General features: G+C 44.7%; 1 protein-coding gene across 1 annotated transcript; it reads right to left on the reverse strand.

The window, feature by feature from the left end:
• Nucleotides 1–15,301: 15,301 nt before the first annotated feature.
• LOC100774134 (PRAME family member 8) lies at nucleotides 15,302–17,502 on the reverse strand. Its single transcript, XM_027387609.2, has 2 exons — nucleotides 17,216–17,502; nucleotides 15,302–15,869 (listed from the first exon to the last, which is right to left on the reverse strand). The coding sequence occupies exons 1-2, from the start codon at nucleotides 17,500–17,502 to the stop codon at nucleotides 15,302–15,304; spliced, it is 855 nt and encodes a 284-aa protein (XP_027243410.1).
• Nucleotides 17,503–18,646: the final 1,144 nt, after the last annotated feature.

Consider the following 18,646-nt stretch of genomic DNA (forward strand, 5'->3'; position numbering starts at 1 on the left):
GTGCTGGGATTAAAGGCGTGCACCACCAATGCCCGGCCAGGACTTGCTGCTCTTGCACAGGATCAGAATTTGGTTTCCAGAACCTATGACTGGCAGTTCAATCCAACTGTCATTTCTAGTTCTAGAGGATCCTAAGTCCTCCACTGGCCATTGGTGGGCCCTCCCCCAGGCTATGCTCACATAGATACACATGTACATATACAGAAATAAAATCTCCAAAAAGCAAATTATGAATGGGAAGTTTTTAATTGAAAAGAATATGAACATTATTGGGAGCCAGCTGGCTTTTGAATACAGATGGAATACACTACTATTATAAAATGGAGGCACTTGAAGACCAAATATACTTTTTTTTTCTGAGACAGGGTTTCCTTGTGTCTTTGGAGGCTGTCCTGGAGCTAGCTCTTGTAGACCAGGCTGGTCCCGAACTCACAGAGATCTACCTGCTTTCTTCCCGAATGCTGAGATTGAAGGCGTGCTCCACCACCACCAAGCTCCAAAGATACTTTTTAAAATAAAAATATAATGATATCATTTGTCTGCTTCATACAATTCCTCCCTTTTCTTCCCTTCCACATCAGTATGAAGGTTGTGGTCTCTTATCCTTAATTGCTATTGATTTATTTATATGCAAATGATATATAAATCCAATCATATATGTATGTACACTTTTTGGACATTTTCTTGGGTAACCATGATGGTTCTCATCCCTAGGAAAGATAAATCATAAGTCTCATCAGTTTTTAAATATATTTTATTCATTTTCTTGTTTGCCCTCCTTGATCTTCTCCCTGTCCCTCCCCATCTCCTCTTTGCATACTCCCACCCCTCAATGTATACTTCGATTTTTATTGAGAGGAGGGCAGGCCTCCCATAGATTTCTACCAGACACTGCATAACAAGTTGGAGACTGGCTGAGTCAACCCTGTATGAGGATGAGGGTAAAAAGCCGGCAAGAGTAAGACTGCCCATGCTCCAATTGTTGGGAGTCCCAAAAGAAGACCAAGGTACACAACTGTCACATATATGCAGAGGGCTTTGGTTCGTTCAGTGCAGCCCCCTGCCCTTGCTGTCCCTTCAATCTCTGTAAGATATAGAAGACACATAACTTGTGGGAGTGGACAACCAAAGACTGGTTCAGCTTCAGACCATTGCCATAAGAGAGAGCCAAACTCTGACAACCAAACTCTGGGCTCCTATGTGCCCAGGTTAGTTGGTTTTGTGTTTTTTTTTTTTCTTATGATGTCCTTGATCCTTCTGCATCCTATAATTCTTCTGCCTTTTCTTCAGGATTTCCCAAATGTTTGTGTGTGAGTCTTGACATCTATTTCCTTCAGATGCTGGATGAAGCCTCTCAGATGACAGTTCGGCTAGGCACCAATTTATGAGTATAGCAGAATATCATTAAGAATCATTACATTGCCGGGCGTTGGCAGCGTACACCTTTAATCCCAGGACTCCGGAGGCAGAGCCAAGCAGATCTCTGTGAGTTCGAGGACAGCCTGATCTCCAGAGAGACTGCCAAGATAGGCTCCAAAGCTACACAGAGAAACCCTGTCTCGAAAAGACAAAAAAAAAAAAAAAAAAAAAAAGCCGGGCGTTGGTGGCACATGCCTTTAATCCCAGCACTGGGGAGGCAGAGGCAGGTGCGTCTCTGTGATTTCAAGGCTCCAGAGAGACTACCAGGATAGGCTCCAAAGATACACAGAGAAATCCTGTCTTGAAAAACCAAAAAAAAAAAAAGCATTACATTGATAGTATTGCCAAAAGTTTTTGTTTCTATCCTAGGTCTCTGGGCTGTCCTGCCTCTGGGTCCAGGCACTCCAGGCAATGTCAGAGTTTGGCTCTCTCTTATGGCAATGGTCTGAAGCTGAACCAGTCTTTGGTTGTCCACTCCCACAAGTTCTGTGTCTTCTATATCCAGCACATCTTACAGGCAGGACAAATTCTAGGTAGAAAGTAATGTGGTTGGGTTTGTTTTTTAATCCCTCCACTGGAAGTCTTGTCAAGCTACAGAGATGGCTGTTTCAGGTTCCATATCCCCCATGTCTTTCCTCTCTCAGGATGTCAGAGTGGTCTAAGAGGTCAGACTCAAGCTCAGCTTCCTCTCAGCAGTTTTTAATCACCTGTAACTCTCTGTGTTAGGTAGGGGTGCAATCCTTAGTGTTGTTCATCAACTTTTTGTACACCGTGGAGTAAGAGAGCAGGGTACAGACTGATCTCCACAATGTCCAAGTTAAAAGAGCCATAAGGAAACAGGTATGGTGGTGTTATGCCCAGGTCATGAGAACCCGGTAGACTTCCAGACAAAGGACTCTGGAACTGCAATATAACAAGCCAAGGCTGGGACCTCAACTGGCTCATTGAGGCAGCAGCTACTAGGGAAGTGTCCCAGATCATTTAGCTAAGCTTTCTTACCCCTCCCTTTTCTTTTTTTTAAAAAAAATTCAATTCAGAAACTAGCTTGTTTTCATGTCAACCCCACTTCCCCCCTTTCCCTCCTCCTCAATCCCATTGACCCCTATCCCATCCCCTTTGTGCTCCACAGGGATGGTGAGGCAATCTATGGGGATCTTTACAATCTGTCATATCATTTGGAGTAGGGCCTAGACCCTTTTCTTTGTGTCCAGGCTGGGAGAGCATCCCTCTAGGTGGAATGGGCTCCCAAAGTCCACTCATATACTAGGGATAAATACTGATCCACTACCAGAGGCACCATAGTTTGCTGAGGCCTTCTCACTGACACCCACATTGATGGATTGTCAGCTATTAGTGGTTTTCCTGGCTATTAGTCTGAGGTCCATGAGCAACCCCTTGTTTAGGTCAGCTGTTTCTGTGGGTTTCTTCAGCCTCATCTTGACCCCTTAGCTCATCACTCCTCCCTCTCTGCAACTGGATTCCAGAGTTCATCTCAGTTTTTAGCTGTGGCTGTCTGCTTCTCCTTCCATCAGCTACTGGATGAAGACTCTAGGATGGCATATAAGGTTAGCTAAGCTTTTTAAAGGAAGAAAAAAGAAAACAAAACAAAAAACAAAACCACCAAACTTAGGCGGTGGTGTGCCACCCAGTGGCAGAATCCACAAAATAATACAGCAGACTCACCCCAAAGCATAATGAGCAAGTACTAGAGTGCAGAGGGTGCCACCTTGTGGAGGAATCGCACTCAGCGTCAGCTGACTTTTTGGGGGGACAAGATTAAACAAAAACACCAGTGGCAAAATCAAGAAATCAAACAAGCAACTAACTACAACTCTCTGGGTCAAACTTGTCTGTCATGCATTTGATTGTTCGTACAGTTGGCCAGAAGCATTACCACAATGCTTGGGCCCCTAGAACCGGCATCCCAACTTATTGTAGAAGACAGGAAGAGAATCTTGGGAGAAATTTTCTTCTCATACCAGGAGGAGGGCTACAAAATGATCATATCTCCCAACCCGGAAGAAGGGCTGAACAACCTAACCAGAAGAGGACACACCATTGCCTATTGATGTTGTCCTGAAGGCTCTCTGTCTGGCGTGTCCTCCTCAGCCAGAATCACAGCTGGATTTAGTGTACAGGCTCACATCTTAGTCTCATCAGAACTTTATTCTCATGTTTGGAAACACAGCTGTCATCCCTGACCTCTGTGGAATCAATGAGAGGAGCAGGGGTCCTGGAACCTTTGTCTGGAGTTGCCTCCCTTACCACTACTTCCTGGCCTTTAGGCTGGCAGCAAGGCTGAGTCACAGCAAGAAAGGATGATCTCAGTAGGACATCCAATGCCACCATGCACTGGAGATAGTTACTGACAACCAGACTGTTTAAACCAATGAAAATTTTGAGGATCTTTTTATTGATGGCCAGACCAAGAGAAGCTTGAGTCTTTGAAGAGCCTCTTAGTGCCCTAGTTGAAGGACACAGCAAAACCACAAATGTACACCACAGATAGGTGAGGGTCAATGTAATATTAAAATGTTCTTTCCCAGAAGGGCTAAGTACTTTCATTAGCCATAACTTGTCAGTTGTGTTATCAATGCCTGGGAGTATGGTCAAGACCATAAAAATGGACTGGATGTTGGCAACACACTACTTTAATCCCAGCACTGGGAGGCAGAGACAGGCAAATCTCTATGATTTGGAGACCAGCCTGGACCTCAAGAGCTAGTTCCAGGACAGCCTCCAAAGCCACAGAGAAATCCTGTCTCAGAAAAAAAGAAAGAAAAAGAGCCATGAAAATATCTTATGTGTTGCCAAGGAAGGTGGGTTGTTGTGGGGAATGGTACAGAGGGCTGAAAACCATTAAAACAAACACAAAATGGAGTCAGAACAGGACAGCACTGTCTTAGTCATTTCACTCTGATCAGGCCCCCCAGTGCCTTGTCTTTTATTTCAGAGTTTCCAAAGAAGTCTTTACTATTTGGAACCAACTAGGCAGGTGTCCACCAATCACATAGATTGTGGTAGTTATGGACACTTCATTTGCCCCATCAAAAGTAATAGTTAGTACTAAAGGGGACAATTTTGTCCTCCTTAATCGCCTTCAGTGTATCCATGAGTTCATCAAAATACTAGGGAGTTCTCCCAACAAAGGAGTACATTAGTTATCATAGCCACTTTACTCTGAAGGACAGAGTACTCGAGGATTACATGTCTCACCCTGATGGAGCTGGTCCTACAAGGTAGATATGTAAATTTACTTCCCATGGGAATTGAACATGGTGAACTGGGATCAGCATCTCAGAGCAGGTAGGGATGGCAATGAGTTGAAGATGCCCTGAGTGACACTTCTCTGAGACCAGGATCTTCAGGGGAGGTCTAACATTGGCTGATAGAATTGGGAGGGCCTCAGGACTTAAGTGGGTCCATTTCACCCCTCTCAAATCCTGAAGTTTTAACTGACTTGCAGGGGAACTCATGTAGAAGTCTCTACTGTGATCCTAGGGTTTACAGTGACTGACAGGGCTCTCAAGGGGATCTTTAGGTGCCTACAAGGAAAACAAGCATAAAGTTCTTTTAATAGATGGTTTGTGTCAGAGAATGGTTGGGAATGAGGTAAAGAGTATACCATGTTGTCCAACATCTTTCTTTTTTTTTTAAAAGATTTTATTTATTTATTATGTATACAGTCTTCTGCCTGCATGACAGCAGTGGGTACCAGATCTCATTCAAGGTGGTTGGGAGCCGCCATGTGGTTGCCGGGAATTGAACTCAGGACCTCTGGAAGAACAGTCAGTGCTCTTAAACGCTGAGCCATCTCTCTAGACCGTCCTACATCTTTCTAATCATGTGATGATAACTTTTCCTTTCTTGTTTATCCACCATGATCTCATATCAATATTACATAATAGTATCACAATATAAAACATTGTGATTTTTGAAATTCCTACAGTCTTTACAATTCAAACAATTTATTAGTTCTGTGTTTTAAAATTATATTTTATTTACTTTTTACATCTTTAGCCCCATTACTAAGAGGAATAAGATGAAATTGAGAGTCCAGAATAAAAGCACTGAGGGCCTCTGGCTCTACATCAAGAGGAAGTTTCTTGAATTTTCAAAGCAGGTTTCCAGACCATGGAGCTAGGATGCCATTGCATTCTCCTCTGTTGTCTCTATCTGCAGAGTAGAGTAACTTTTATGTATGTATTATAATCTAATGAGTGGCGTACACAGGTCTAATTAATAGGTAGGTAAGCACTCTATCAAGTGAGGTACACCCAGATGATTTTTGGGTGATATCAGGACATTGGTGTTGCTTTGTAAAATCTACATTGTAAGGGGCCGTGGGCCCAAAACTATGCGGCTTAAAGCCCACCTTTGTAAGACTTTTAATGACCTTTAAGTTTGCGGCTTAAAGCCAGCTCTTTGAGCCTCCTGTAACCTGTAATTAGATACGGTTTGGCCAATCGGAACTGCTAACTGCTTCTGTTCCGAGAAAGGGTCTGGAGCTTTTCTGTTCGTTATTCCAAGAAAGACCACTAGAAGTTCCGGCTGACAAGAAGAATGTTCCAGTCCCAGCAAATACCTGATGTTCCTTCTATTATTCCCCCCAATTCTATTGTTGCAGGCTACTCTAAGCCCCAATAAACAAGACCTTGACGCAACTCAGACTGACTTTGTCTATCATTACGCGATTGGTCTCCCTCCTCTCTCGCCCCCGTTGACCCCTTAGGTGATACCCCCTCGAGACCCACAAATAACCTGGCCTGCTGGACAGGTCACTACATAGTGACACAATATCTGAACAGAAAAAAATAAACAAAGAAAGAGAGACTTAAACAGAGAGAGGGAACACCTCTGAAACCCAAAGCATTAAAGTTGATACAAAATGGGTAACATTATGCAAAACAGACATCTGATTTTTTGTGACTATTATTCTCAGAGATTTTTCACATCATCTATCTTGATCCCATTCATTCATCCCATGCATCCCTTCCCATCTGCCCTCTGCCCCTACGTTGCCCCCCTCCTCACCCCTGAAGAAAATAAAATTAAAGAGAAAAAAGGAAGAAAACAAAATGAGGGGAAAAAACAGAAGGAATTAACAACGTCACTATGGAATTGGCAATGCAACAAATTATGTCTATACCCATTTGTCCTTCCCTCTCTACTTAAAGACTTCATTGCAGAGTCATTGGTAGGTTCAAGGCCCTGGTCTTCACTACAAGTTCAATGCTGTGTCCCCACCTGGACTCTTCTGCCATCCTTTGTTGTAGAGATCCTGCAGCTTTAGATCTGAGACTCAGGTCCTTTCACTTGCTCTGCAAGATCACAGATGGGGTGGATTTTGGGGCAGGCCAAGTCATAACCCCAGGTTTGGGTCTGGGCAGCTGTAGGGTTGGTCCCCCACATGGGAGATGGGCACAGCTCTGCCATGGTCACAGTTTCTGTGCTGGGTCTCCATCTGTGCTAACAGGGTTGGCTATATTGTGCCACTCTGGCAAGGTGAAGGGCCTCCTCCCAAGAGTGTTACAGGTGGTGGGGATCAAGGGTGGCTTTCCAACACTAATGACCACAAGGCCATCTCTCCCACCTGCTTCAAGCATTGATCAGCTTTTCTGATCTTCAGGTTGAACCCAATATCTATCTCTGGGTTTTTATTATTCGTGGTACACAACTCCTGATATCTATTCACTCAATCTATGGTGCAGGAACCCAAACGCCGGAGCCCAAAACAAACTAGCCTATTGCTCAGTCATTGAGTTCAACCCACACAGCTGAAAACTCCATGTCTTCTCTTCACTGTATGCTGATGGGGACTGATGTCAGAGTCACTCATGAGTCACAAAAGTGCCCAGTCTCAAACAGCATCTCCTTTTTTAATTAGCTATTCATTTTTACTATTTCTTTGTGAAATTGGGTTTTCTATTTAAATACTATGTATTTGTTGTTTTTTTGTTTTTGAAAGATTTTATTTATTTGTTTATTATGTATACAACATTCTGCTTCCGTGTATATCTGCACACCAGGAGAGGGTACCAGAATTCATAAAGGATGGTTGTGAGGCACCATGTGGTTGCTAGGAATTGAACTCAGGACCTCTGGAAGAGCAGTCAGGGCTCTTAACCTCTGAGCCGTCTCTTCAGCCCCCTAAAGACTATGTTTTAACAGAGTGTTTGTGTGTGTGTGTGTGTGTGTGTGTGTGTGTGTGTGTGTGTGTGTGTGTGTGTGTGTGTGTGTCTCTCTCTCTCTCTCTCTCTCTCTCTCTCTCTCTCTCTCTCTTTCTCTCTCTCTCTCTCTCTCTCTCTCTCTCTCTGTGTGTGTGTGTGTGTGTGTGTGTGTGTGTGTGTGTGTGTGTGTGAATTGTGTGGATTTGTGCATGTAAAAGTAGGGCCCCACACAGGCCTGATGTAGTGCTGTCACCTGAAGTCTCCTTTACAGAGCCATTTGTGAACCACCTGAAACCAAACTTGGGTCCTCTTAAAAAGCTGTATGGACTCTTAAACTCTGAGCCATCCCTCTCAATCTATGGGTTGTTGTTTAGAAGACAATGTTGTCTTACTCTGCACTTTAGGCTGTCCTAGATGTCCATATTTGAGCCACCCTGGCTAACAACTTCATTCCCTTATGCCGGACTGTGACATGCTGACATTATTGGCATCCATATGTTTGTTTTTGCTTCTGTCCAGAAATCATTTGTTGAGGAGTCCTTAAACTTATATGCTTTATGGAAATCAGATGAGAGCAATAACATTTAAGAAAGACCCCTGTCCTATGTGCTCAACAAACATTCTAATGAAGAATAAACCTGTGTAATAATGAATTATTTTATTGATTTTTTTACTATACAGAAAACAGAGGACAAAATGGCTAGGCTGTGGAGAATGTATTTAAGTTAATCAACACAGAGACCACAAATGAAGACTTAAAATACAATAAAATACTATTCTTTTTGAAGTAAATATTTCATACCAGTAAAGAGACTTATATATTTATTGAATATCTCTATGAGCACTGTGGCTACTTCATAGAGTTCAAGAGTCCACAGGAATACAAGCCTATGGACATGTGACATGCATGATTGACATGGTGGATTATGGTGGTAAAGTCAGTGAGGCAAGAAAAAACATCCAGTGTTCAAGGCCAGGGTGGAGTACATGAGGCTATCAAATAAAAAGGAAAGAAACTTTTAAATGTAGAATAAAAACGAATGTCATAAGGCCTGTTCTCTTTGGCCTTTGTTATCTTTCCTTCAGCCATTTCTGAGGGATCAAGGTGCCCAGTGGCCTGAGTACACTATATGTTAATCCTCTGTAGTTTCTTGAAACATCTTTTATAGTAAGTACCCTTTCTGATCACTGTAGGTTAACTTTTTTTTTTATCAAGACAGGGTTTCTCTGTGTAGCTTTGGAGCCTATCCTGGCACTTTCTCTGGAGATCAGGCTTGCCTCGAACTCACAGATATCTTCCTGTCTCTGCCTCCTGAGGACTGGTATTAAAGGCATGCACCATCAACACCCCACTAGGTTAACGATTTTTGTGCGAATAAATGAACAGACACACAAAGTGAATGTGATAAATGCACAGGCAAAGCCCAAGAATGACAGAAGTGTCACAAAAGCTTTTGCTTTATTGCTGCCAATGAGACCAGAACAAGAGCTTTCCACCTTACACACCAGTCGTTTTCATTTCTGAGTCATTAGACCCTCCTGACCCTGAAACTGGCAGTGATTTTCACAACTAGGAAAGACCCCAGGGGGAGAGCATCCAGGTTTACAGGTGCACACTCAGTCCCTGATACTCCCTTCCAGATAGAAGCCACTTAGAAAAGCAACATTATCCTTTTGAATCCAGGAGATGCTACCTGCTCCCACATCCCATTGTTCTCCCTGTCATCCTCAGCCTCCAAGATCCACCTCATTGAACATCATTTATTTTCCAGCAATCTGAGCAGTGTCTGAAGCCACAAGTTCTGCAATCCCCGATGAGAAACATGTCCCCAGCCTCCATGTCTTCAAATCCAGAAGTTATGTTCATATTTACACCCGGCAAAAACAAAGTCTGGGCCCCAGGTCACAGACACAACACTGCACTTATGGCAGACATCCTAGCAATGAAGATCCTCTTGAGGTGCCTATGGGTACTTAGTGCATCCATGAGCTCTGGACAACGGTGGAGGAATCTTACTGTTTCAATGTAACCAAAGTCGTCATAGCACTCCACAGGGTCAGAGTACTGCTCCTCATTCATCTTGCTCCAGTTGGCTGTGTGCAACAAAAGGTCCTTCAGGATGGGCATAGAGAGGTCATTGTCATACAAGTTGACGTTGCTGATCCGGGAGCACCGGCTGAGGGCAGGTGTGAGGACAGTGAGCTGAGATTCCTCCATCTTACAACTCTGCAAATCCAGGGACTGCTAGTGCCACAGTCTCTAGCAGAAGTCTGAGAGGCATAGGATCTAAACCCATAGTACCACACCTCTCATGGCCAGATGTTTGAGCTGACAGAGGCTGTGACAAAAGGCAAAGTAATTCAAGTTGTGATATTTGGTAGGGAGTGCTGGAGGTCTACAAGGGAGTTGACAGGCACTTAGGAGAGACAATGTGTTTAGTTCTGATAAATGATTTTGGAGAGTATGGGATGGGACTTCCCCTGAAATAAGAGGGAGCAAGTGTCCCAAGGTCAGTTTGACAAAATGTTCCAGGACAATATCTAAGATGATGCCTCTTGGAATCTGCTCAGTCAAGACAAACCCAAAGTTCATGTCCTGGACTCATTGTCATGCAGAACCAGCTCAACCCATAAGCTGAGAAAGCACACATAAAAAGTTTCACTACAGGAAAGTTCTCCCAGGATCTAGGGACATTTCCCGTGGACTCCCTGAACTCTGGATCCCATCACAGCACAATTCACTTTCAGCCATTCCCATCCACCACTATGTCCCATGACACAAGCACTCAGTCCCCACCTGGGCACCAACATCTGACACATGGGAAATTAGGAGCATAACGGACGCTATTCTCACAGATCTGAGCACAGAACTCACCTGGACTATGCTGGTGAGAGTCGCCCTACTCCTAATTTACTCTCCAGTCTGTTCCCTTTCCATTGATTGGACGTGATTCCATAAAGGATTACAAGTCATCCTCACTAGAATCTGTTCTGTTTTTACCCCATTTCAGTCCTCTGCTTCATGAGTGGTCATTTGAGTCCTCCATTAATCATAATGTAAAAAAGATATAGCATAACTTCCTTATTCTAATGAATGTGTAAATTTGGTTCCCAGTGACTGGCAGGCATCACGTAAACAGAGATCCTAAAATCTAGGCAGCCTCCAGACAGAGAATTAAGAAATTAGGACAGAGAGAGAGAGAGAGAGAGAGAGAGAGAGAGAGAGAGAGAGAGAGAGAGAAATATAGAAAGCCCCAAGGTAAAATGCATATAAAGAGAGATTAAAAAATAGATAAGATAAAAGAGATCAGATCATTGAAGAAGGCATTCTAACTCATCTTAATAACAAGAACCCAGAGACAAATATTAGGGTTAAAGCTAATGATCAGAGAAGCAAAGCAGCCATCCACTAGAATTCTGACCCATACCAATGCTCAGACCATAAGAACAATCCTCTCCTCAGACTGCACTGAATTGCTGTCTCCCCCTGCCTTATATTTCTCTCTAGTGCTGGGATTAAAGGCATGGGATCCCCAGCCCTGGGATCTCCTTTTTGTAAGCACTTTTTCTTCTTTGTTCCAGAAAAATTTCAAGTAGCTTGAGGTGGCCCTGAAATAACAGAGATATGTTTGCCTCTGTCTCCCCAGTGCTGGGATCAAATGTGTGCACCCTGTATGAGGAACTAGTGTGGCTGTAGGATTAAGGGTGTGTGCCACCACTGCCTGCCCTTTATGGTTAACAAGTGTGTCTAGGTTGGCACTCTGATCTTAGGGTAAAGTTTATTTGTTATACAATAAATAATATATGAACACATATCATTCATTACTAATAATTATTCTCAGGAACTGTTGGTGGCCTAAAATAAAGTCCTATGTGACAAAACACATCCAAGCACAACAGGACTTTATGAAGACACTTATGCCACTGTCAAAAGCAAGAGACATTTGTGTGGCAAACATCTCTTAGAAGTTCCATTTCAGGGGCTAGTGAGATGAGTCAAAACGGTAAAGTTCCTGTCACTGATGATGACATTGTCAGTTTGATCTCCAGAGCAGAGATGGAAGGAGGCACCTGACTTGTGACATTTGTCCTCGGGCTGCCTGTTTACTGCTGCATGCATGCACCATTTGTTCCTAAAGAATCAGGCTGAGACTTGTTCCAAATGAACCCAGAAAGGGTTACATGGAGTCAGTGCAGAGCTGAGCAGGAGTCTTAAGGGCTCTGTGAGAGACCAGGACCATTTCCAACAGGATCCTGACACACGCTCACAGAGACAGAGAGAGATGTTGTGGGATATATTGATCTACCACACTCTTACTCTCCTGAGACTGCCAGTAAAGCTCTATCTGGAATCATGGGGTGGAGGAGTGCCTGGCTGACCAGAATTGGCCTAGAGAATCCAGAAACTTGGGTACAGAAGATACACAGGAAGGAAGGGTGGGGACTAGAGTTGAAGCTTCCTCTTGGCTCTGGGATGAGAGAATGGGCATGTTTCTTGTCATTTCATAGGCCAAAAAGCAAGGTCAGCCTGTTGCTACTCAGCCTGTCTGAGCTAGCAGGTTTTTATCCCAGCCTTCCATTTCTGAGTCTGATTGCTAAATAGAATGATAGAGACTTAACTTGAAGCTACATATTGCAGATGTAGCAGAGCTGGGCTGTGGGAAAAGAAGCCCTGTCAGGTCTAGGCCTTAGTGACCAGCCGGGCACTGACTTGAGGGGCCTTGGACAGTAGAGGAAATTAAAATCAGTAGATTCAAGGGCAGCTGATAAGACAGAAAAAAATCAGGGAGATGCACAGAACATGAGCTTCTCTTACATAGACATAAAATATATTCTGTTCTCCAAAAGGGGGAAGTCTAAAGTATACATAAATGAGAAATGGTAAGTATGTTGGTGAGTTGTAGAGTGGTCACCTCACCCTGTGGAAATTTGTAGTCAACTCCCAAGTGACCCGTCCAGCAGGTCCAGTTTTTCAGGGTCTGAAGAGGTACTGCCTGAAAAGAATCATGGGCGGGAGAAAGGAGACCAAGGGAGCATAAGTTTTGTCAAGGTCTCATTTTATTGAAGGAGCAGTAAGGCTTATATAGGAGTGTGGCAAGGAGGGAGTGAGGAGGGAGGGAGGAGGGAGAGGGGAGCAAGCATGTAACTGCCACGGTGGTGGGGCTCCCGGGGATGGCATGCATCCACATGGAGGAGGAGGTGAGGAGGGAGCAGGGAGGGCCTCATTGTAGTTGGTACATCTGGTGTTTTGTGCAAGCGGCTATCTAAAGAATGTCTGTTGCCTGAGAACATTTTATATTTCTTGTTCTCAGAGTTGCTTATCTCTTCCCGGAATAGAACAGCCAGAGGTGGCAGTTGTCAGGTGGCAAGTCCTTCAAGAGCCTGTAATTTTCCACTGCTCTGGATGGCTCCTTAACTTATGGCTCCCAACACCCAAGGACTACACAAGAACAGGAACAAATGCCAAAGAGTAGATGCAGATTTCCCTATTTGATTGATTGGTAGATTTGCTTTTTCACATTGGGGATGGAAACCAGGACCACACATATGCTCTGCAGACAACATACCAAGCAAAGCATACCAAAATTCCTTTCCTCTCCTCTTCTCTCCTCCCTTCACATCTCCCTTCCTCCTCCTCCTCCTCCTCCTCCTCCTCCTCCTCCTCCTCTTCCTTTTCTTCTCCCCCCCTCTGTCTTTCTCAGTCTGCCTGTTTCTGTCTCTCTGTCTGTCTGTCTCTGTCTCTCAGGGACCTAATGCAACCAGGTCTCCATGAACACTTTACCCAGCTTCCTCCACTGAACTGCATCTCGGGTGTGTTTTTGGATTTTTTTTTTATTTTCTTTAAAGCCAGTACCTAGATTAGAAACCAGAAATCCACTACTGATTTCTGTGCTCAATCCACAATCCTTATTAATACTATTTTTGTTTGTTGGTTTTTGAGGCAGGGTTTCCCTATATATAGCCATGGCTGTCCTGGAAATAGCTTTTTAGACCAGGATGGCCTAGAACTCAGAGATCCACCTGCCTCTGCCTCCCCAGTACTGACATTAAGGTGTGTGCTACCACACCCAGCAGTACTGTTTTTTTTCTAAATCACAGAAGACTGAGTTCCTTGGGCTAACTTGAGCTTGAGACCCTCCTTCTTTTTCCTCCCCCATAGAAGTTAATTGCCGTCCTGTGCTAATGCTTGGTTGGGGGTTTCACAGTTGAACAGCCAACAGGGCATGGTGATTCATATATGTCATCCCACCCAACAGAATGCTGAGACAGAGGACTGTTTCCCATGTAGGGATAGTGAAAGACCCCAGGAGCCTCAGGGCCCTGGATGTCAGCCCAGGACTTCGGCTACCACAATCACCAGGCAGAGGTGAAAGCTTGATGCAAACAGCAAGAGGTTTTATTGCAGTTGTTTAACGAGCTAACCCCATGTTAGCTTGGGCCTTTCATCCATCCATCATGGCAGATCTGGGGAAAGACCCTGAGAAGACACAGGACTAAGATCTTATAGGGTAGCATAAGGGGAGTGTCTAGGGGTACACTCGGGCTCAGGATTGGTGTGCCTCCATGCTTGGAGGACTTGCCCTGTGTTGATTGTTCAACTGGTTGTTATGGCCCATAGGCCCTACCAGGGTGGTTGCTATGCTCTGCATGTCATTGCTGTGTACTTTCTTTAAAGCACACCCAGAGCTGTAAAGCATAGCGCCACCAGCTAACTTCTGATTGGTTCCTTGCCACGAGCAGGCAATTGACTTCCTAGTGACCAAGGCAAGGTCAGGCAAGCACGTTTTAGGCTGTTGTGGCTGCTGAAATGTGGAGCTGATCCCTTCAATAGCATGGTCGACAAAATGTTTTTCATGCATTATGAGCTACCCAGTAACATATAAACAAAGAAACAAACATTATAATGCTATACCTCTGGGTTGTTCTCCAACTCACAGAGATCCCCTTGCCTCTACCTCCCGAGTGCTGAGATTAAAGGCTTGTGCCACCAACACCTGGTTTAAAATTGTCTTTTTAATCAACTGTCATTTAGGATACACACATGCATACGTGTGTTGTGTGGATTGATGCATTTGAATGCAAGTGTCCACACAGATCCCATCACCTGGAGCTGGAATTACAGGCAGATGTGAGCCACCTGATATGGGTACAGGAAACTGAACCTGAACCCTATGAAAGAACGCCTCCCCTGTGTTTTTAACTTTTGAGCCATCCCCCTGGCTCTGGGGTCACTCTCTGCATCCCAGACTACCCTGGATATATAGTGTGCACTTTAGGATAACTGTATCTACTTGCCCCAATTTGGAAGAGAGTCACTATTGACATGTAGCTGTTCCCATTTTTATTTCTGTCCAGAGTCCTTACAAAGAGTTAGTGAATAAGATCCAGACAACAGTAATGGCATTTAAACACAGGACCATCACTCTATGTATTTAGGAAAGATACCAATGAATAAAAAAACTTTGATACAGAATTGTTTTATTGCTGTTTCATTATACAGAAAATTGAGAATGCAATGGATAGGCATAGGGACATTTTAAAACCACAATTAATAAAAAGACCACAACTGAAGACTTTAAATATAGTTCCTTGGTTCAGTAGATCCTTGAAGCCAACTGAGAGACTTTCCAGACCCTGAACATACCAGGGAGGCTAATGACTGAGGAAAGCCCAGAGGCAGAGCACCCAAATCTTGAAGTCAGGTTCTCTATTTACTGCCAGCAAAGACAAAGTCTGGGACCCAGGTCATAGACACAACGCACACCACATAGACGGCAGATATTTGTAGCCACGACGATTCTTTTGGCCTGCCTCTTGGCCCTGAGTGCATCCATGAGCTCAGGACAAAGGTGGAGGAATCTTCCTGTGTCAATGCACCACGAGTCATCATAGCACTCCATAGGGGCAGGGTATTGCTCCCCATTAATCTTGCTCCAGTTGTCGGTGTGCAGCAAAAGGTCCTTCAGGATGGGCGCAGAGAAGTCATTGTCATACAAGTTAATGTTCGTGAGCTCGGTGCACCGGCTGAGGGCAGGGATGAGGACAGTGAGCTGAGAGTCCTCCATCCTACAACCCTGCAAGTCCAGGGACTGCAGAGTATGTGCCACAGTCTCTAGCAGAAGTCGGAGAGGCAGGGGATTTAAAGCCCATAATTCCACACCGCTTATGGTCAGATGTTTGAGCCACCATAGGCGTTGACAACAGGGTAAATAATTGAAGTCATACTCTGACAGAATGTAGCCAGTGATGGAGAGAGTCTTCAAGGGGCTTCTCAGGCACCTAGGGATAAACAAAGTGGTTAGTTCCAGCAAAAGGTTTTGGAGAAGACTGTGTACCCTGGGACTTACAAACAAGCTGATGGGCACATAGTTCAAGGTCAGTTGGACCACATGATCAATGCAGACTATCGGGTGCTGCCTAGTGCTGTCTATTACATCAACCACACCCAACTTTCACCAAAATTTTCCCCAGTGACAGGAAGGCACCATCCATCCACTGATCCTTAGTTAAAGAGAAAGGTTTGCTTTAGTAGCTGACCCAGCCCTCTATCTTGCTTACCTGAGGATGTGTTTCATGTAGTCTCTCAAAAAGTAGATGCCTTTCAAGGAGAGATGCTGAAGACAGTGCAGTCTGGAGAACTGAGACACGAGCTTCCTGACAAACTTCCCTTCTCTGTCTGCCATCCTGTTGCCAGGCCCAATGGTGTTCTTGTAGATGCTGATAATGGAGAGTTTGCAAAGACTTCTCATGTGGCCAAGGTAGGTGGCAAAGCGTGCCAATGTGGACATGTCCCACCCTGTGTGCAGTTCCAGTTCCTCAATGTGCCATGGCTGGAAAACACTCAATATCTCCTTGATGGTGCATAGAGGCAGATTGCAGATCTTCATCTTTGCACAGCAGAGCTGTAAGGAGCCTTTTCTCTCCTGGGCCCACTGCAAGAAATATGCTTGCTCTTCATCCAGTATGCGTCTGAGACAGAGTTCAGCTATGACCTTCAGACGCCGTCTCACTGCATATCTTGGAAGGACCTTCACTGCTTGCTCCTCATCCCTACTCTCTGATGAGCAGTCCTCATCCTCTGTTTCAGTCCATATGGTCCAGAAGTCATGGCATACCTTCCTGAGATCCAGGACCTTCATTTTGTTCCTACTGTGGGTGAAAGGGTGGCAAGGGTCAGCAGACTTGACAGGACCCGACAGTGAGACAGCTTCACTACACATCCCTAATGTCAGCTCTTCCCGCCTGCCAAGGACTAAGTCACTTTCAGCACCCAGTGTCCAATTTGGGAACTCTGTTTGCTATGGAAGCTTCCCTTGGGCTGCATCTATCTGTAGACCTGACTGTATTCCTTCCACTAAGTTACTCTCTGTTTCTACCTAGTTCCTTTTTTTATGGTTGTGGGAATGCCAGGGCAGTCTAACTGCACTGTGGCTCCATCTCCCTAAGCTCTAATCCCCACTCCATTGGCTTACTACAAGGAATCAATAGCTTTCAAGGCCCTGCATCCCTGCATGAGGATCCCATCAGAAGCCTCTGAGCCACTTCCCATGCTCTTAGCCCGAACCTCTCAGTCTCTTCCTTGAGTACCGAAGTGCTCCAGTCTCCAGTACTTGGTTCTTGCTTACCTGGGGTGAAAGTTTCTTGCCAGCTGCATGTCTACTCCTTCAAGTACAGCCTGGAAGGTTTCTAAGTTGGGGGTCTTCATCAATGTCCCCACAGGGAGGCAGGGGAATGGCCAGGCTGCCACCATTGCCTTCACGATCCTAGTGTGTCTGCCTTTGAAGGCATCCTTCAATAGGCCTGGGCAGAGCTCTATGGGCAGTTGTTCCACAGCAGAGATGGCCAATTCCTCATTTCTCAGCAGAGCCTGCCTTGCCTGTTTCAGGAGTGGGGTTGGGGTGTGAAGGCTCATCAGGAAGGGTCTGCAGTCAGAAAGGTCCTGGGGAAGCATTCAGAGAAGAACATATTATCAGAACCAAGTTTAGAAATCTTCCTCACCCAGCACAGGAACCACTCAAGTCAGATATTATTTGCTCTGGCAATGGTAGAAAAACCAACTTAAACCATGGTCCTCCCTGGTGGTTTGAAGCCAGACTCCCTCATTGGCAGCATGAGAGCTTCTCTGTCCCATAACGGACTCATGAATTCTAGGTCAAAATAACTCATGGAAAAAAAAAGAACTTATGAGTCACCCTTTCTCAAAAAAAAAAAAAGCCTTGTGTTGTTGTTCAATGTTTACCAATATTTACTTTATTCCTACCAAGGAGGATGATGGCAGTGGTTTCCTGAAGTTTTCAGGCCATGCTGTGTTACAGAACCATACCATATCAAACAAACAAACAATCAAACAAACAACAAAACAAAAGCAAAACTGGCTTCTTCCTTTCCACTCCTCTGCAGGCCTGACCCGTACCAAAGGAGAAGCTCTCTGAGTCTGGAAACATCTCACTTTTCCTTCCCCCTCCTCCCCTGGCCTGACCCCCACCAAGGTGAGTGTACCCTCAGCTCCTGTCCTATTCCTACCCAACTTCCCATTCACCCTGGATGTCTCTGGGCCTGTGCCTGCTTAGAGTAGACCCACCCAGAGAGGGAGGAGCTCCCTGAGTCTGGAAACATCTCACTCTTCCTCCACCTTTCCGCTGCCGTGGCCCGACCCTTACAGAATGAAGAGACTACCAGGAAAGGCAAGACCATCCAGAGCTGCAGACATTCAAGTCTTGGCCCACACACAACACCAGGTGACAAGAGGAGATAGAGAGACCCCACCTGCACCCACTGGAAGAAGACATGGGATGAAGACTAAATTAAGAACACACTCAACAACAGAAAGACCAATATGATACCACCAGTATCTAGGGACTCCACACCAGCAAGATCTGAAAAGCCCAACACAGAGATGATGAAGAAGAGATGAACCTCAAAAATTATCTTAGGAAGATGATAGAGACCTTTAAAGAGGAAACAAGAAAATCCCTTAAAGAAATAGAAGGGAAAAAAAGCAAAAAATTACATGAAGTGGAGGAAAAGATGGACCAAAAAATTCAAGAAATAAACAA

This window comes from Cricetulus griseus, assembly GCF_003668045.3.
Source record: "Cricetulus griseus strain 17A/GY chromosome 1 unlocalized genomic scaffold, alternate assembly CriGri-PICRH-1.0 chr1_1, whole genome shotgun sequence".
Classification (NCBI taxonomy): Eukaryota; Metazoa; Chordata; class Mammalia; order Rodentia; family Cricetidae; genus Cricetulus; species Cricetulus griseus.